This window comes from Petaurus breviceps, unplaced genomic scaffold (assembly GCF_028583685.1).
Source record: "Petaurus breviceps papuanus isolate PSGF00001 unplaced genomic scaffold, PetGlider_PUasm1.0 90721, whole genome shotgun sequence".
In the NCBI taxonomy this organism is placed as follows: domain Eukaryota; kingdom Metazoa; phylum Chordata; class Mammalia; order Diprotodontia; family Petauridae; genus Petaurus; species Petaurus breviceps.
The window spans coordinates 4,883,493-4,904,340 of record NW_027187322.1 but is presented as its reverse complement, the minus strand read 5'-3'; the positions used below and the strand labels follow the sequence as shown (position 1 = coordinate 4,904,340).

Genomic DNA, 20,848 nt, shown 5'->3' with positions numbered 1-20,848 from the left:
AAGCCACCCTTTCCCTGCATGTGCTTTTTATAGAAGGAAACTGTTCTTTATTTTTATGGACTAGGGCAAAGCTGCTCTGTTTTCTTAAGCTATGGAGATGAAGGAAGATGGTGAAAAGTTTTCATTATGTTTCTTCCTGAAATCTGGTTTACAAGAAGCCTCAGCTATCTTTATTATGCAAAATAACTTTAAGCAGCATCATGAGGACTTCAGTTAATCTGGGGTTCCACGATCTGTTTAATGTTGTCTAACAACATTATTGGGAGCTGATATTTTAAAAATGTGCTCTGTAAACATAATTAAAACAAACATATTCCCTTCAGATACTACACTGGGTCCCCCTAAAAAACTGGCATGAAATAGCATTACAAAATAGAAATATTTGCATTTATATTTAAGCATAACAAATTCATAACATTATGAAGACAGTTTTTAAAAAGTTAACCTGACTTGTCATCCAAAAAATCCCAAAGCAAGAACTATACACATCACTCACTTGCTGCAAGGAAGAGTCCTGCGAGAAACCCGTTTCTTTAAAGTCAATTTCATCATCACTGGATGAATGAATATGGCAGGTTGTGACCTATGTGTAAAAACGGACATAACTATTTAATACCAGTAGTGAAATGTTCATTATGAAACAGGCACATTCGTTTTTCTATTAAAATATATACAAGAAAATGCACATAACAGATTAAACCAAATCAGGGACTGATGACAGTTGTAGCAACATTAAAAAAAAAAAAAACCTCTTACCACCCAGTCAACCCAATTTTTCTCAGGAGTAGATTCTGCCAACACATATTTCTTCCGCTGCCCTGAACTACAGACCACCCTGGCTTCATTCTATTCCTCACCACCACCACCACCACCAATAAGCAGACCAGGAAAAATAGAATCATTCTAACTCAAGTTATCTGGATTTGCTACTAACAGCAGCTTTGTCAGGGAAGTAGGTGAGAATGGCTAAAATAAAACGACTACCAATGGACTGAGTTTATGTAAAACCACCACCTCCATCTCCCAGATAGGGAGGCCTGACTCAGAGCCCTGAGAAGTGCAGAGGAACACTGGTCAGGCCTAGAGCCACAGCTGCATGTTGCCTTGGTGTTTAACAGGGAACAAATGGAGGTCTGGGCCATAAATAGTTATAGCTCCTGATGCGTCTCTCAAACCCAGCAAGCACTGCAAGGTCCCTTAAGGACTGAGGGCAAAGGAGCCCAGGTCAGGAGGAGCCCTGGGATCAAGGTTCGGCCCTCTGCAGCCAGCATGCATGCCAGCCTCACAGGAAGCTGCTTGCTTCACCTGTGCCATGGAGCACGGCCAGGGAAGGAACAAGCTGGCCCAGTCTGCCCTGGGCCTAGATCCCATCTCTCTCAGGCACCACGTCTCTGCTGTCACACAGCACCAGGGTTAGTGCGGGACAAAGGTTTATTTGCCCCAAGCCTCGAGCCTAACAGACCTCAAGAGTAAGAGGAATCATCATAATGCTGATTAAAATAAATTGCATTACGTGCCTGATGTAAATAAACAAAAACAAAATGAAAACTCACCCTGACCTCAAGAAGAATCAATCTGCAGAAAGAGATTAAGCTTGCTTTCCCCTCTTAATAAACTGTGGAGGGAAACTGGAGCCCAGTATGGAAACGGGCACCCGGGCAGGACTGGCTGCTCACCTGCATCCCTCAGCAGCTGCTGCTCAGGCCTGTGTGGCGCACAAGCTGGGTCCATGTGCGAGCCCCTGAGTGCGCTGTAGGAAGAGCCTCCTAATGCCTTATTAACTAAGGCCTGTGTGTCTGCTCTCTCAAATGAAGCCAGAACCCTTTCTCTCTCTTTTAATTCGCTCTTCAGCTTAACTCTCCAAATAAAAATCTGTCACTAACTCAACGAAAATCCTAAGCAGGTCATCAATATAAATCTCAAAGCAGGGGCCTAAAGCTCACCGTGGGCACCCCGTAACTGGAGTCTCCCCCTCCACCTTCTCTGCTTTTTACACCATTGCTATCACGAGGCTAAGCTAAGAGGCCCAAACAACTCCCCTTTCGATACCCCATATGCTTCATCGAGAGTCGATAACAAGGGCACTGAGAAACTCACAGCCTCACCAAGCAAGTGGAGGTGGAAAGGCCAGGAGTGTCGGCATTTCAATAAAAGACAAGTAACAACAGCCTTCCTAGTGACAAGGGCCCGGGGGTGGCCCAACACCATAATGAAAAGGGTCAGGCATGCCCACAGGGGCTTTAAGGGTTGGGCCACTGGGACTCATCTTCTCTAAGTGATTCTACAGTAACTCTGCTGGACAGCTAGAGTATTATCATTTCTAAACTTCACTGACTTTAGTCTGTATTACTATTTATATAGACTATTACTAGTCTGTGTTGCTATTGCATGTTTCTTGAGAAATATATTAATTTAAGTTTTACTTGAAATCCTTTGAGTTTCAGGTGTCAAAATTAATTTATGTTGTCACAAAATAAATGATGGTGCCCTTCCCCCACCCAAAAACAAGACAGGGAGGCAATCAAACTCCGATGGACAACTGAGTGGATACAAGCAAGTATGGAACTCATGGCTCCATAAAATGGCAGAGAAGCCCAGGTCGGGAGGGACAGCCACGGACCCAAGAAGATCACGGAACAAAAGTGGATGGAGCTTTGCTCCTTCGAATGGGGACATCTGTAGATGAAAGCTCCACTCATTTAAACTTATAGTTTCATTCAATCAACCAAGTCTTAATTGAGCTCCTACTATGCACCCAGAACATGTCAGGTCAGTGGTACTGCTTAAGGAGGACTGAGCACTAGAGAAAGAGCCCCTTCCACCTAGGAAAGAGCATCCCTGTCTGTCCCTTGTGGGGAAGGAGGCCAACTGGGCCACTGACCACTGACGGAAACCTCACTGTGTGAGTGCGAGGTCATAGCATGTGCAAAATCATACTACAGGATTACCTTGTAGTAAAGAAAATCCTTTTTGGAAACAATATTCTACTAGGGCTGCACAAGCAGACATCACATGAAAAGATGAACACAAAACCAAGAGAAACTCCCTCCATTCCTCTGGAAGAATTCCCGATTCTCACTCTGTTTCCACAGAACATACACTTAGCTCCCTGACAGAAGCTCCACTTTCTGCAGCCCAGGGGCAGTGGCCCAAACCCTTCTGGAAGCCTCGAAGCCCCTGGAGAGGAGGCTTCCCCTGCTGCCCAAGAGCCACCTTCCCTGCCTTCTCCAGCAGAACACATGGAAGGGGGTCCTGCGTCCTTGAAAAGTGTGGGTCACCATGAGAAGGGAGGATTTGCATCCTTGGCCGCAACACAGGAATGCTTGCGGGAATTCCTGGGGAGAGGAGCTGCTACGTTGGCTGTTGGACAGGCTCTCTGGCTACCAGGGTGCTACCCACTCCCCCACGTCCTCGCTCCTGCTTCCCTGGAGGTTCCACACTGTGCCTAGGATTGGGGAGGCTGGGGAACAGTGGAGACCTTGACTGAAGAGGCAGAGACAGAGAAGAGAGCTTGGAAACTTCTCATTCGGGTTTCCCGTCATGGCTGACTGAATTCAGGGTGGCAGATGGTGATCACGCCCCCTTCTCTGGGCATCCGGGCTAATCTGTCTTACCCATTGTAAGTTGGGGTGTGCTCTCAGGGAAACTGCTTTCATCAAATCACATAAAGTGAATCCCATGATGGAGTAAAAAGGCCTACCAAAGACCAACATAAAGGATTCCATTTTTTAAAAATCAGACATCCTTTATGACCAAAGCTAACAGAGCTGCCTATGTAAGGGGCTGCATTATTTCAGTAACCTGAAATTGAGGCACCCCCAACTCGGGCTTCCTCTTTGGAAGCCGTATGTGGGAAACAAGGGAACTCTGGGAAGTCACAGCTCTCCCCAAAATAAGCCGCTGGGGCTGGCCCAAGTACACCAGGGCCCGGAAAGCCCAGCTCTGGCCCGCCTGCCAAGAAGATGGCAGTAACCAAACCAAGCCAAGCCAAGCACCAAGGGGCTACCACGAGGATGTCTCAGGGAGGGAAACTCCAAGTCACAAAGAGCTGACAAGATGACAAACCTCAGAGGGTCGTAACAGAAGGGATGCACCGCCCCGATCAGCCAGAGGATTGTGAGGATGGCTACTTGAGATGGAGAAGAGCTTTTTTCCTTCCCCTTTGAACCAATCAATCTTTGGTTAAAAAATCAAAGCATGGGGTCTGGAGTGAGAAAGACCTGAGGTCAAACCTGGCCTCAGACACTGACTAGGTGTGGGACCCTGGGCAAGTCACTTTACCACTGTTTAACCTCAGTTTCCTCAACTGTAAAATGGGGATAAGATTGGCACCTACTTTGTAGGGTTGTTGTGAGGATCAACTGAGATGATATTTGTAAAGCGCTCGGCCCGGTGCGAGGCACAGAGCAGGCGCACGTCAGATCTGTACGAATGGCACCTCACCCAACGTACCAGGTCTACCGTGTTCCGCTTGTTTGTCTCCCCTAAAGAGCTGGTGCAGAAGGTCTCCCACCGTTCTCTGACGTCGTCTGGAAGCTCTGGGAAACGGAGAGAGGGAATGAGCTGGGTCAACGGGCAGCCCTACTGCGCACACACACACAGGCTTCAGGACACCGAGACTGGAGGGAGGAAGATGGGGGCTCCCTTGGAGCTCCTGCCCCAGCCCCAGCTCTTCCTGCCACACTCACAACCCCGAGGCTCTCACAGCAGGGACCCTGGTGGGTGTGAGGCCACTGCGGGGGGCAGGGAAACACCACAGGGCCCAGAATCAAGAAGACAGAGCAGCTGCAGGGCCCAGGCAATTCGCCAAACCTCTGCCTGCCCTGGTTTCATCTGTAAAATGGGCACTCTGACAGCACCTCCCTCCCAGGGTTGTGGGGAGGAGCAAGGGGACACCTCCCTGAATCTGAGAGCAGGAGGCCTCTCTGCAGACCCTTAGCCAAAGCCTTCCCCACTCCAGCCAGCCTCTGACTCCAGGGCTTCAACAGTGGACGAGCCCACCACCGTTCAGTTCACCCACTACACTCCTGGACGGCCCTCCTGAACGTCAGCAACACCGGATGTCATTTGCCATGACCCCCATTCCCACCCCCTGCATGAAATCCGCTCCTGGCTCTCCCTTGTGGGCCCATGGCATGGAGCTAGTCCTTGGAGAGGCCAGGCTGCCAGGCAGATCTTCCACAGAGACACTCAGCTGGCCAGCTGCTTGGTGGATACTACCCTGGCCTCTCCACAAGACAGGCTGCTTTTCCATCTGGAACAAACACAGCCATGGCCATCAGGGTGATTTGGAGGGAACTCAAAGCTATAAAGCAGGTCACCCCCACTTACAGGAGGAGAGAGCAACGGAAGAACCCCGACAGAGGCCTGGACGCTAACTACAGAGACCAGAGCCCACCAGGCCAACTAGGGACAGGCAGGGAGGCCGAGGGAAACCTGGACATTCATGTGGCAGTGACCCTAGAGCTGAAATAAAGTTCTTCAAACATGTGGGTTATGCGGCCCTTGGGAAGCCTGGTGAGACCAAAGCCTGCCTCAGAATCACGTGTACATGAGATCAAAGAGGACCCTGAAGAGAGCAAAATAAGCTCTCAAGATGCCGCTGGCTTTTGTAATGGTCTAAAACCCCCTGCCCTCGTTCAAGCTGCCTGAAATCACACCTGTGGTCATCTTATACGGCCATCACTTGTGGCAGATTCCCTGGGACACATTTACCAAAGTAGCCAAAATCAGAAACTGCTTTTTTTTTCTGTCTTTCTGGAGGGAGAAGGCAGGGCAACTGGGGTTAAGTGACTTGCCCAAGGTCACATAGCTAGCAAGTGTCAAGTGTCTGAGGTCATATTTGAACTCAGGTCTTCCTGACTCCAGGGTGGATGCTCTATTCACTGTGCCACCTAGCCACCCCCAGAAACGGTGCTTTTTAAAATAAAAATGGCAACTGTGAAGTAAAGCACTACAGAGCTTTTCCTAGCATCTCAGAATAACCCAAAACAGAATGAACATAAAACCAACTAGACAAAGCTCTACCAAGACCCTTTACGCATCGGAGCTCGGCTCACCTTTAATCAGCTGCTGAACAAATGTACTGTTTGGCCCCTTGTCCGTGCTGTGCACAATGCAGTTGGCAATCCTTGTTAGGTGGCCCATGTAACCATGGCGTCTACCTCCTTCGGCCCTGAAAGAAAGAGGACAATGAGGCCCACGTCTGTTGAAACCAAGCAGGGAAATGGGGCTAAATGAGTAAATGACAAAGTTGACAAAGTTTTCATCTGGAGTGCCCTTGGTAAATGAGTCTGTAGGCAAAAATCTGTTGTCTTCAAACTATCTACAAGATTAGGAAGCTGTTGAAGGGGCGGCCAGGTGGCTCAGCGAGTAAGAGCACCGGCCCCAGTGTCGGGATGACCTGGAATGAAATTCAGGCTCAGATACTTAGCACCCACCCAGAGACACCTGGCCATGTAACCTTGAGCAAGTTACTTAAAAAAAAAAGATTAGGAAGCTGTCAAAGAAGGTGAGGCAGGACAAGATGAGGGGAAGTCCCATGGGCAGGGGCACAGGCGGATGGGCAGTGGATCCGCCTGAGTCAATCAATCTTCTATGTGTTAGTTAGGGTTTCTCCAATGAAAAGGTCCCCATGCTCAGTGACATACTTTCCTCTGGGTTAAGCTACTGACTAAAGTTTAACCAGATCAAAGAAAAAGCTCTGAGCAGGTACAAGGTCAGCTAAAGGCAGCTTCAGAGCCCATTTCTACCTTCTACCTGTGCTCCCAGGGAATTTGTGTAAGATTTTTCCATAGTTAAGTAAGGAAAGCTCTTGTTTTCTAGTAAAGCCGATTCAAGCATCGAGGACCAGACAGGGGTCAGAAGGTCTCCAAAGCCTTTCCCCCTAATCCCAGGGACCGCTGGGGGCAGAGGAGTCGCTGTCCTGGCATGCCTAACTTCTGGTCAACCTCACATGTAGAAGTCACTCTACATGAACCCAGGCCCACTAGGGCAGCTGGCTTTGCACATGGAAGCAGAGGGTGAATTCCCCTCCCTCTCCCATACAACATTCCCAGGTGGCAGAGACCCAAGTTCATCTGTCTACCCTCAATGCCTTGCATTTGCACCCACAAGTCTGTGGGGGCTGTCTACAGCCTTCAGATACCTAGAGCTTTCTGGAACTCAGGACCTACTGCTTAATTCAACTCACAAATCCAAATATGTTTCCAAGAGAGAAAACTGGGATTACTCACTGTTTCTTCTCATTCATTTCCCAGGCTTCAAGTATTCGTTCCACTAATTGGCACTTAAGAAACAGCTGTTTTTTGTTTGTTTGTTTTTTTAAAGAAAGAAAGAAAAAAGTTCCAGTTAACATTGAAATGTTTTTCCATCAAACGACACTGACTGTGAATGAAGTCATTTTAGTCATAGAACGCTACATATAATTTAAACATCCAACAGAGGATAGAGCATGCCCTTTAAGCAAAACCAATGTGACCACAAGCAGTCACAGGGCCCCAGGCCACAAGAGGCACATGGTCAAACTGATCTGAAAATTCAAAGGGAAAAGACTTGCTTCTGATTCAGGGTTGAGATCAGTTAAGAAAATCAAGCCAAGAAGGAGACTGAGCAAAACACTAGAGGGAACTAGAGGAAATGACAGCCCAACCCTCGCTTTTTTCAGGGCAGGAAGGCTAAGAAAACCAAGTCAATGAGGACTAGAGAGAAGCTGACTTAATGCAGGTGAGGCAGATTCAGGAAAAAACCGCCCAGTGTGGGAACTCAGTCCCACCTCCCCCTCTCCCACCCCCAACCGTAGAGCTAGCACTGGGAGGGACCCTCAGAGGCTGGCCCTGCACAGATGTGTTAGCTGAGGCTCAGGGAGGTGAAGGGATCTGCCCAAATAAAGGGAGGCACCAAGCTCTGAAACTGACCACAGTGCTCTCCAATGTCTGTTCTGTCATCAAATCCCCCAAAAAAGACACCAGGAAGAGAGGGGTCTTACGTGTCTCAGTAAAAGATTGTCACCAGTGGAATCCTGATCAGTAACGGTGCCGTTTTCTGGGCTTTCAAAAGGACTTGCAAGAATCAAGGCAATACAGATTTCTACTTGAGTATGTAAAAAATTATTCCATGTATATCTGAAGAACATATCCTGCCAAAAAAAAAAGGGGGGGCTTTATTTTAAAATTCTTAGTTCACTATATAAATAATGAATTTAAAACACAATTTCACTAAAGGAAATTCAATCAGCAGCCATGGTATGTCTACAAAGTGAGAATGGAGGGTCTCAGCATAAATCACAGTCAAATGAACAATCAGCCTGGACGATAGAAAAGGTCTGTCCACTCTATGGCTCCATGAGGATTTTCACAGGATCTCAGGGGAACAGCATAAAGCATCTGGCGATGGTAAGCTCCCGACAGAAGGGGTTTTCAACGAGAGGAGCACAGGGGCACACATGCACACAACACACAGCACACCGGTGCAGCGGTCAGCCTTCCTGAGCAGTGTGATCATTCCCCACAGAGCTCCTGGTCTGCAACTCTTGCAGCATCAGCCAAAGGCATGTGACAAAGGACCATGGGGGACACCTTGCCTGCTCACAGACAGCCTGAGAGCCATGCTCTTGGGGGCAGGGGCCTGACCAAAAGAATAAAGCCTCAGTCAAATTCTGACATTCCAATTAGGGACTGAAAACAACCCTACCAAAAGGAGCACCAGCAGCCTGCATTTAATGATGTTGCAAAACCGTATTTCTCTTCTGCGTGCTGAGCAGCCAGAACTCTGTGGGCTATGGCTACTGCTCACTCTCTAGACAATACTAATTAGAATGAGAGAAGAGACCAAATCAGAGACCAAGGTCAGAACGACTCTTACTGACTCCCCCAGTGCAGGGAGATGGAGAAAGCCCCTCATCTTACCCTTCCATGCCTAAGCCAGAATCTCCGTCCCAACCCTGCTCTGGGGATTCCTCCGTTTTTGTTTTGGCCAATATGGTTTTTAAGATGAGATCATACAAACTCTTTCTTTTCCTATATACCTGTTATCAATATTAGATCATTGAAAGAAGCCACAACATTTCTCAAGCTCCTCCGAGCCAAGTAACAAAAACAAATAACGGACAATCCCCATGTGAATTTCCCAGGCCTAAGCATAATTAACCACCAGCTGAAGGCAAAGAGGAGGCAGCCCTTGCCCTCAAGGAGCTTACATTCTATCGAGGGAGCTGACATGTATACATACAAGTACACACATGTATGCACGCAAGTACATACAAACTGAATCCTAGGCATTGGGGTGAGGGAAAGAGGAATGGCCTTACGCTGGAGATGGGAATTAAGGATCAGACACGGATCAGACATGCATCCCAGGCACAGGGAACACGGGGATCCGGAAGCTCCCTCTGGCTGGAGCACTGAGTGTGTGAAGCAGAGGAACATGAGGTGGGGGGCTTTCAACACCTGGACAGAGTCAATTCTTCGACTGTGTGGAAGCCACAAGGGAGGAGGGAGAGGGCAGCTGACTGGGGAAGGCTCTGCTCAGTGCACACCCTCCCCGGCCTTGCAGGAGGGCTCTGTACAGAACACAGACTCAGCAGGCCTGAGCTAGCCAGTCTGCGTGGACGCGGACAGACTGTCTGGGAGTTTACTGAGCACAGGAGGGGGAGAAAGCTGCAGAGCAAAGCTTCCAGAAGGCATTCTTCAGAGGCGCCCCCGCCCCGTGGGCCCAGAGAGAAGGCAAGCCCTTACCAGTATCACGCCGATGCTGTTGAGCTCCACCAGGTCCGCGTTGACACTGTCGGTGTTGGTCTGCAGGAGGCTTGAGATCAGCCGGATCACATTTAATCGAGTGTTCCCGACGGGAGGGTCCAACACGCCCCAGGTTGTCTTCATAACACTTTTCTAAAGAGAGAAAAACACCACTGATCTCAACTCAATATAGAACTCTCCACAAATTGATTTGTGTCTAAACTGGCTCTAATTTTTCAGGGCAAAAGACTTAATCTTCAGGCCAGGAACTGCAGCAAGGCTGATTTCCAATAAGCTCATTTACATGGCCACCGAGCCACTAAATTACTACAGGCAAAAAGCTGTTCTCTCATTCAAAGGTTTTGGGGCTGAAAGGGGCTTAAAAAGTCACCTAACCCAATCTCTTCATTTTGAAGAAGAAAAAAGCACAGTTTCTATAAGTCAAGTCTCAAAGATGCAAAAAGAAATCTAGAAATTTTATAGGCAAACCAAGAAAAAAAAAGTTAACTATTCACACACTTCCCTCCCCCACTGTCAGTGATCTCCATCCCTGCCTCCTCAATGCCCCGCCCCTTCATATCACATCTCCCTTCAAATGTACACACTCCCCATTTTACACTCATCATACTCCAGCTTCAAGCAAAATCTAGAAAACCTTGGAAGCCTATAGCAGGTAACCTTCGTACCCTAGAGATCAGGGAAAGATTTCAGAGGATGAACCTGGTGGGAAAAAACTGGGATCTTTATTTCAATGCAATCCTATGTACTTTATTTTATACAAGTAAAAATCTTGCTTCTGAGAAGGTATCTACAGGCTGCTCTGGACTGTGCTAAAAGAGTCTAGGCCACAAAGCAGAGAAGAGCCTGTGGTTCACAGAACCACTCTAAGAAGCACCAATAAAGCCTCCCACCTGCCAAAGGACTTTGCTCCCTCTTAGGAGGGGAGCTGATGGCAGCTGGCCTTCCTGGGGCACAGACCCCAGAACACAAAGCCCAGAAGGACGTCTCTATCAAGAGGTATGTTGTTGTTCCACAGAAAACAGAGGCAGGAAAAGCCGACCAACAGCTCTCTTCACCTCTCCCCATTGTGCCCTGACACTGGTATCCAGGAGCATGGTTCATACCCACAGTGCACCTTGGCCATGACCGAGGTTGATCCCTGATCTAAAGCCACCTTGAGGCTGCATTCAGCATCTCACAAAAATCGAATATAAAATAATTAACTTTCAGAGAAAAGACGGCTGGGCACAGCACCAGGTAGAATGCCAGATGGAAACTACTGACACTGATTTCTATGGCACTAGAAGTTGGAAAACCTTGGAAGCAACATTCATTCAAAAAACACGAACTTTGGAATGCTTCAAAGAATTATTCTGAATAGAAGCATTTCCAAAATGTTGATACCACTAGGTAAAAAAAAACAACTGCATTTTATCTACTTATTAGCTAATAATAATCAATTCCCAATAGTGACCACTGGAGATCTCCATGCCAAAGAGCATACCACAAGACCAGCTTAGATTAAAGTAACTTTCCACCCTGTCCCAAGGAGGCAGCTGTGTGCTGAGAGAGAAGCCCTAACACAAGGATTCAGGCTGGGAGGCTGAGGGCCTCCCTACCAGCCCTTCAGAAGGAGCAGATGCCTTCTCCCCACCTGTGTCTCACACAGTGACCTGAACCACTTTAAGGAGGCCTGTCACTTAGTGCTGCAGCTTGGAGCTTACCCTCACTGTTCATTTACCAAGAAAGGACTTAATTAAATGAAAGATGAAAACTCTTCAAGTCTCCTACAGCTCTGACAATTTCTTACTCCCTCAATAAGACAGCTTTGAGGCAATATGGCCATCACCTTCCTTATTAAAGTGCATACCTCTTCAAAGACTGTTAATTTTTGAATGTATCAAAATATGTTAAGAATTACTTTTGAGGTATTATCACATATATAATCCAAAAACTGGCTCTTGGGGAGGGGAAAAAAACCCAAACTTTCAAAAGTGAGAAATTCTGCTAATTTCACTCAAAGACTTTTAAATTCCACCAATTCAGGTAACACAGGGTATATCAAAGAACCAATCATCAGAACAGCAGCTGTCAGGCTGTCCCTCATGGTTCAGAGTTAGATTATTTTTAGCATGTTTACTCAAGAGATAACTGCAAGAAAGTAAAGGAGTTTACAAAAACAAGATTTACCAATAGCTTCTGAGCTCAGAACTCTAATAAGCAGACCAATCTCTCTTAAATTCATGAACTTACCTTGGGTGGCTCAAGCAGGAGTTCATGGAAAGCGGAGAGTCTTCCTCTTATGGCTTCTAAAACACTTTTGTTGACTGAATATGCTGAGTGACTCATGCCTGGTGGGCAGATTTCTATGTGGCCTTCAAATCTTGAAATAAAGCAAATTAATTTATCTACTAACGTGTCAAAGCAAATCATTCAGTTCTTTGAAAGAAGAAATTAAAATCTGACCAAGGTATTGAGCAACCACGTCATCAAACCCTCCTCTGAAGAGGACAAAGACAGAAATGAGTCTAGCATCGCCATCATAATAATGTGAGGAAACCTCAGAGGCAGGTTACAAAAGCTCTTCCAAGTCCTGTTATAAATGTTTTGAAAATTCAGTTTCTCAAAAACCCACATAAATCACAAGCATTTCTATATATAACCAACAAAACCCAGCAGAAGAGATAGAAGTTACACTCCAAATAACTGAAGAAAGTATAAAATACTAGGGAGACTACTCACCAAAGCATACAGAGAAACTGCACAAACACAATTACAAAACATTCTTCACATAAATAAAAGCCAGATCTAAATAACTGGGGAAAAATCACCAAGCCAATGTAACAAAATGGCAATACTGGCTAGATTAATTTACTTATTCAGTGTAACACCAATCAAACTGCTAAAGAATTACTTTATAGAGCTAACAAAAGATCAAGAATACCAAGGAAATCAATGAAAAAATGGGCAGGCAGGAAGGTCTAGCACTAGCAGTTTTTAAACTATGCTATAAAGTTGTAATCATCAAAATCATCTGGTTCTGGGTAAGAAACAGAGAAGTCAATCAATGGAACAGATCAGCGACACAATATACAGAAGCAAATGAGAACAGTAACCTAATGTGTGATAAACCCAAACATTCCAAAAATATACAGGCAATGGGGTTTAGAAAGCCATCTTGCTCTACAAGGAAGGAAGGGGGATTAGGGGGTATGGGGTGTGATAGCAGGAAGGGCAGACTAGGGGAAGGGCTAATCAGAATGTATGCCATCTTGGGATGGGGTGGCAGGGCAGAGATGGGGAGAAAATCTGGATTTCATTGTCTTGTGGAAATGAATGTTGAAAGCTAAAAATTAACTAATTAATAAAACCAAACATTCCAGCTATTTGAGCAAGAATTCACTATTAAGACAAAAAATGTTGAGAAAAGGCAGAAGCTACATATAGAACAACATCTCACACCATATACAAAGACAATATTCAAATGAGTTAGACATCATAACCAAATTAGAAAAGCACAGAAGAAATCATCAGTCAGATCTATGGGTAGGGGAAGTGTTCATGACCAAACAAAAAATAGAGAAGTGCACAGAAGATAAAACAGAACTTTAGAGAAAAAGAATCTCGGTAGTTATTTCTCTAATAAAGGTCACATTTCTCAAATATAGAAGGAAATGAGTCAAATTTATAAGAATGAAAGTCATTCTCAAATTGATAAATGATCAAGGAATATGGACAAGCTGTGTTCAGAGGAAGAAATCCAAGATATCAACAGTCATATGGAAAAAATGCTCTAAATCACTAATAGAGAAATGTAAAATAAAACAACTGTGTTTTTAATTTAATTTAAATTAATTTTAAATTAAAATTAATTTAAAATAAAACAACATCTCACATTCATCAAATTGATGCGGGGTTATGGGAAAATGGGTACACTAACGCACTGCTGTTGGAACTGTGAACAGGTTCAACCACTCTAGAAAACAATTTAGAACTATTCCCCAAAAGCGATTCAACTGTGCACACCCTTTGTCACAGAAAAACTGTTACTAGGGCTAAACCCCATAGAGATCAAAGAAAAAGGAGAAGGACCCATGTGTACAAAAATATTTATATCAGTTCTTTTTGTGGTGGCCAAGAACTGGAAATTGAGGGAATGTCTATCAATTAGCGAACGGCCAAACAAACTGTGGCATATGACTGTGATGGAATATTATTGTGCTAGAAGAAATGACAATCAGGATTGTTTCTGAAAAACCTGGGAAGACTCATATGAACTGATACAAATGGAAGTGTGCAGAACCAGGCCATCTTCGCACACAATAACAGCAACACTTTAACAATGATCACCTGTGAAAGACTTGGCTACTCTGATCAATACAATGAGTCATGGCAATTCTAAAGGACTCATGATGAAACATGATCCACCTCCAGAAAGAACTGATGGACTCAAGAATGCAGGCTGAAGAATACTTTTTCTTTCTTTCTTTTTTTTAAAAAACAGGGATAATGTGGAAATTTGTTTTGCACGATTTCATAATTGGAATGGGTTTTGTATTTCTTACCTTCTTAGTGGGACAAGGGGGAGGGGAAGTGAGAGAATCTCATGATAAGAAAAATAGGATCAAACTGGAACAGAAAATTCTGTTTCTCCACCACGATGAAACCAGACACCAGCGTGACCCAACAATTTCATGACAAATACTCCCCAGTCTGCGCAACAGTAAAAGGCACATGCAGCCTTTCCTATGGGGCCTTGTAAACGCAGTCAACAGTCTGCGTCTTCTATCGGGGCAAACTGCTGATCCTACACACAAATGAGGTCTGCACTAAACTCCTAGGTGTTTAACAGGAATTAGGATCTGCTCCTCCCTGAAAGACGCGCTGCCTCTCCCATGACATCTGCTGCTGCCAATTCTCCCCCTGGTGCCTGCCTCTGTTTCTATACAAAAAGGCCTAGACAAGGACCGATGGAGAAGCAGGCAGTGGAGCAGAATGCTTGGGGCCACTCCTCTGTCCTGCAGGAGGCACCAACGCTCAAGGCTCCCCCACACAAGCTTCAGTGACAATGCTTCAAGAGCAGGCCCCTCTCTAGCCTGGGCTGGCAGCCTTAACCCCAAATTCGCCTGCATCAGTTAGGGACAGCACCTCAGAAAAGGGCCTGGGATGTGTATCAAGCACAAGCCCAACCATGGTGTGGTTTTTCTGACAGAGAGACAGACACAACGATGCAATAAAGCTGCGGCCTAAGTGTTTTATAAACTCTTAACGGAAACGCTCCTGAGCCCCTGAGCTCGTCAGTCTGGGGATGGACAGAAAACAGTACCGAGGGGTGCCATTGCTCTGCCCTTCAGCGTGGCTGCTGCTAGATTTAAGATGTGAGTGCCTAGGTCCTGGGTACCTCACCAGGACAACAGTTCTCTACCCCGTCTGCAGGAACAGGGTCCACCACCCCTCAACCAGGGCGGGTCAGCACCCAGTGGCACCACAAATGATTAGTATCTGAAGCAGAACTCAGAACAAAGAATTCTCAACTCCAAGGCTGGCCCTCCAGCTCTACCACCAAACTGCACTTTCTAATGCCACTAAACATAAATAATCCTCCTATCTACATGGTGCTTTTAGGCTCACCAACAGGTTTACAAAGCAGTTTGGGTACATTATTGCATTCCTGAGGTCTTTAATCAATAAGCATACATTTACGAAGGGCCCCCAAGGTCCCAGGCACTCTGTTAAGAGCTGAGGATATAAAGAAAGACCAAACTGTCTCTTTGAGAAGCTGACATTTTAAACAGATGCCAACACAAACCAATCAGAACATACAAGGTGGGAAGCAACCTCAGGAGGGATGGCACTACCAAGCAGGGAGACCCAGAAATGCCTCCTGGCAGAGGTGATGCGTGGGGGCCCTCTAAGCACGGACCAGACCGTAACTGTAAGACTGAAAAGGTAGGAGGGGGCAAGTCAGGGAGAGCTCTAAAAGCCAATGTCATTTTCTATTTGCTCCTGGAGATAAAAGGAGCCGTGGGAGAGACTGTGGTCCCAGTGATGTGGCAGTCGATGGGAAGATGATCTCCTGACCAAACCAGAACGCTATTACAACTCTCTAACCCCCAAGTGACAAACCAGAGTTTAATCAGATGGCCCATGGCCACTCTGGCCTCCCTCCAGGCAGGCAGGAACAGTAAGAGAAAGCTCTCTAAGAGGAGAGCCTGGCACGTGCCCAGGTGGTAGCCAGATGTACAGGCATCTCTGTGCCCGTTATTCTCGATGACTGCTCCTTCAGACACTCTCGAGATGGTGTCAGGCCTCTGAGCCTGCCCTTGTTCATGCTAAATCTCCCCGCTTCTTCTGCTGCTCTGGGAGTCCTTCCCTGGTCACTCTCAAGGAGGCAGGTCACACCCTGGCTCAGATGCTTACTGCCAGAGATCCCGGTCAAGTTGTTTGTGATCTCCAGGAGGCTTCACTTTCCTGCCCCAGAAGAGAAGAGGACCCCACTCTAGGTCTCTGGTTCTGGGCAACACTGAGACAACAACAATGGTCCCCCTAATAAACCCCCTGGTTTAATAAAAGCACTTGATTTCAATAAAAAAGAAGGGAGAGACATAATCCAGATGGTCCCTGAAGTCCACTTTCTTCTGGCCCACACACAGCCTGTGGGCCGGAACGTTTACTCCCTTATCCTCACGTCCCTCCGAATCACTGCCCTACCCTTACACACATTCTTTGTTTCAGTAAAGTATGGTGACAAACTAGGAATAATCTGTCATCTTCTTGAGAAACCAGGGCTCCACAGGTGGGTCTCCTTAAGAGAAAGAGGCAGCTGGGCTGGACTTGGAATCTGAAATCCTGCCTCAAACACTTACCAGCTGGCTGACTAATGACAAATCACTACACTGTTCTCAGACTCAGTTTCCTCATCTTTAAAAGAGGAACAGAAATAACACCTACCTCAAAATAGCTCTCTAAATAATAGCTATCATTACAGAACAATTAAGAAGGAACATGAACATTTCTGCTGTCTTTATTTATCACCGACATGATATACTGGGCCCAGGCACTTCCCAAACTGTATGCTAGAAAGTCCTTCGAGAAAAATGATTTGCAACCAAATAAAGGAGAGAGTGAAATATATAATAGATGATTTTGAGTCCATGAAACTGAAAAGATTTTATGTAAATAACATCAATGTAATTAGGATTCAAAATACACAGGAATAAACAGAAATATCTAAAAACAAAATCCATTTCACAATGGATGAGAGGTGAAAAGATTCTCAACAGAACTCCTATTAAGAACCATAAAAAGTTATTAATGGAAACTTAACAATCATGTATAAAAGAATGTTCTTGGGGCAGCTAGGTGGTGCAGTGAATAGAGCACTGGCCCTGGAGTCAGGAGGACCTGAGTTCAAATCTGACCTCAGACGCCTGACACACTTACTAGCTGTGTGACTTCGGGCAAGTCACTTAACCCCAATTCCCCTCCAAAAAGCCAAAAAAAAAATTTAAAAGAATGCTCTAATCATCAATGAGAAAAATGCAAATTAAAACAACCACATGGTTTTACCTCACACATACTGCAAACTGGCAAAAATGACAAAAGATAAGAACAGTCAACATCGGAGGGACTGTGGAAAGACAGGCACACCTATGCACAGGTGACAGAACTATCAGCTGGTCCACCTACTCTGAAAAACAGCTTGGAAACATGAAAAGAAAGTGTCTAAAATGTCCAGGTCCAGAAACTCAGAGATTCCATTATGAAGCATGTATTCCAAGGAAGTCAGTGCCACAAAGGCCAAACACACCAAAATCTCTGTCGCAGTCTTTGTGCAGTGGCAAAGAATTAGAACGATTAAAACACGTGGTAAAAACCAATTGTGGTGGAGCCTTACCACAAGAGGGTGGGCAGGAGAAGCAGAGGAAGAGCACCCTCACCATCACCACTTCAAGTCTGCCAGGCAAATCTCCTAAGGCCTACCATAGTTATTCACTCCAAAATAACCCCAAATTAAGAGGTTCTTAAGAAGAAAAAACTCTAAGTCACTGAAACTGGGGGCCCCAAAGGAGCAGCATCCACACAACCGATGGGAGATGCTGGGAAGGATCCAGCCCCAAGCTGGAGGCGCAGCCCTGCCTTCCCCAGAGGTGGAGGGCCAGGGTCAGGGAGCCCTGAGCTGCTCCCACAGTGCCCTGCGCTGCTTTGGCTTGCTGACTGGCTTTTCACTTTCAGCTCTGAGTGGAGTATACCGGGAAACGTCAGTGATTAATAACAAAAGATTAAAAAAAATTTTTTTAAAAGATTATCAACAAAGATTAAAGTGAAAGTGAGAATGCAAACAAGGACTTCAAACAGAACCTTCGGAAAGGCAACAGAAGAGTCTTACGTTGGCCTTCTGGTCTCCAGCAAAGTCAGCAGTATCTGGATTGCACTGACAATCGCCGATTCATTTTTCTCCTTGTGAAAAATATTTGATAGAAGCTGTTCGATAATCTCTTGCCTAGGAACAGAGAGAGCAGGGAAGCATGTTAAGTGTGGTGCTGCCTGAAAAGAAAGCTGAGAGGGTGCATGCAGAGGGTGCAGCACTGGTGCAGACAGCGGCAGCAACAGCATACCCACTCCCAGCAGATTCACCTGGAGCGAAAACAAGCTTGAGGAAGGGCCAGAGACAGAAGGTCCCAGGAAGGAAGCAGCCCCTCTGTCGAGGAGGACAGAGCACTGCCCAAGAGGACAGAGCGCTGCCCGTGCCTCTGTGCTCAGGGGTGGAAGGGAGCCTCCTTCATCCTGTAGGTGAGAATGAGATAGGCTGGGGCAGGCTGGGGGCAGGTTTCTTTCATTAAATATAATTTCTTTAGGCTACTGCATATCTGACACCTTTTTAGTGGAACATTTGAAGAATAAACTAAAGGTTGGATGTATCTTAAGTGTTCAAAAGTATTTGATTTCTCATTGTTTAGTTCTTGGGTGGAAAAACCAACTTTTTAGTCATAAGAAATCATGTAGAATGGCTGATATTTTCACAGATGCCTCATTTTACCAGGATCCAAAAGGCCCCAAGGTACAGCACTGCCCCCCTCTACGTTTTCTAGCATTCCACTATGACTCCTTCCATCTGACACAATGTAGGGGACTGGCTGCAAGACACAGGTTTGAGTCCTTCCTCTGGCCATGAACAATGTTGCTCTCCTGTAAAATGCGGCAATAGCCACAGTCCTATCTCACAGGATCACTGTGAGATCCTATTGTGCTGAGTCACCAAGCAGACAATACGTGGAAAACTTGAAGAAGTGATCTCAATCCTGGTTCTGGTTTCTTATCAGCCTTGTCTTTTGTTGGACACTTAAGCAGAAACCCCAGGAGGCCTATTCCAGGCCACAGTCGACCACAGCCCACTTTCAATGAATGAGCAGCAAACAAAGCAACCCTGACTAAGGCACCCCCTTATCGGTGGTCCTATCTGCACTTCACCAGCTTCCAAGTATAGAGACATCAGTACAGTCTGCTGTCTTCTGTCTCTTTTGAGGGGTCAGCTGACCAAGCTTCTCATGACATATACTGAATGTATCTTAGGAGTGACCCCTACTCCAAACCACTTCAATCTCCTGCACAAAAATAAATTCCTCCTCTGCCATGGGCAGCCTTGACATCGAGCCTGGGCTGTCCTGCCAGGCCAGTGACCTGCCCAAGGCTGCCAGGTCCCTGCACCCAGAGCCCCAGGCCTACACTACCACTTCTCCACGTGGCTTGGCTGTCTGGCTCAGAGGCAGGATCCCCTAAGCATACGTCCAAGACAGAAGGCTGAAGCCTCCCAGATTAAGTCTAATGACTTTCACCTTGACTGTCTTACTTCTCTAAAAACATCAGTTACCTACTACTGGTTAAGAAGGACCCCATGGTCAACATTGAACAATTAAAGTTTTGAGTCACTGAACAGTTATCCAAGTTAAGACTGGTCTCTCTCATCACTATCCTTTGAACACTAACTACCTATATTAATGTCTGAGAGAAGATCCATGGACTCTGACAGGGTTACTAGGCTGTTATATCAAGGGAGTACTACAGCTAAATTTCCCTAGATTTTTAGCAGAGACAAACCATTTCTGACATGGTTCCTGTGAAAAGGATGGAGACGTGGGCCAGAGGACGCACTACTGTTCCCCACGGAGACCAAGCTGGTTCCAGGTCTATATCCAGAGGAATCACTGATTGGTGCTTCCTTAAAGCAGCGCTCCAGTCAAACAGGCCCCTTGATCTCATGTGACATTTAAGGACATAAAGTTTCACATTTTGCTAAAGAAAAATACATTTCCCTAGTATGAAAGGGGAGAGCATGGCTAGAGAATGATTCACTGGGGAGGAATTTGGGGCTTCAGTGGAAAGCAGGTCCCAGGAGGCGGCAGCAGCATTCTGTGGTGCAAGGGGATCATGCAAGTCTGGGCTCCAGGTAAGCAGCAGAATGCCAGGGGCAGGAAGGTGGCTGCTGGACATGGAGGGTGGGGAATGTCCTGGTTATACCGACTCTTGTCTCTGTTCCAATTTGGTGATTCTGAGGGTGCTCTGAGTTCATCAGAACAGGGACGGAGAGATGGATGGATGGAATGATGGACACACACACACACACACACACACGCATGCATGCACGCACGCACACACCTATGTGGTGCACTGGATAAAGTGAGAAAGGACTACAGTCAGAAAGACTCATCTTCCTGAGCCACAGACACTTCCCAGCTGTGTGACCCTGGGCAAGTCACTTCACCCTGCTTGACTCAGTTTCCTCATCTGTAAAATAGGCTGGAGAAGAAAATGGCAAACCACTCTATTATCATTGCCAAGAAAACCCCAAATGGGGCGCTGGAGAGTTGGACAGAACTGAAAAACGACTCATTAACAGCGTGTGCATGTGTGTCTTTCTTTCTGTCCCTGTGAGAAAGGAGGCCCAGAGGGATCTTACAATCTCCTCCAACAGGATAAGCACTTGTTCAGCCATGCTAGGGGTAGGACCTCTCCCGTGGTCACTTTCCCCAGGGGGCAGCCCGGCACCAATCGCCACCTGCCCATGCTTCATTCAAGCCCCTCTCTGTGGTTTCTGGAATGGACATCCTAAACTG

At 46.2% G+C, this 20,848-nt stretch overlaps 1 protein-coding gene across 6 annotated transcripts in view; it reads right to left on the bottom strand.

Moving 5' to 3' along the window:
* PPP6R3 (protein phosphatase 6 regulatory subunit 3) overlaps positions 1-20,848 on the bottom strand; it is a 114,398-nt gene that overhangs the window by 42,684 nt on the left and 50,866 nt on the right. For all 6 annotated transcript variants that reach the window (XM_069066527.1, XM_069066526.1, XM_069066531.1 and 3 more), the window contains 8 exons: positions 18,124-18,237; positions 11,988-12,117; positions 9,735-9,887; positions 7,988-8,137; positions 7,236-7,300; positions 6,060-6,175; positions 4,453-4,538; positions 497-583 (listed from right to left, as the gene is read on the bottom strand). In XM_069066527.1, coding sequence (XP_068922628.1) covers positions 497-583; positions 4,453-4,538; positions 6,060-6,175; positions 7,236-7,300; positions 7,988-8,137; positions 9,735-9,887; positions 11,988-12,117; positions 18,124-18,237 — 901 coding nt within the window. The remainder of the gene's footprint in view (positions 1-496; positions 584-4,452; positions 4,539-6,059; positions 6,176-7,235; positions 7,301-7,987; positions 8,138-9,734; positions 9,888-11,987; positions 12,118-18,123; positions 18,238-20,848) is intronic.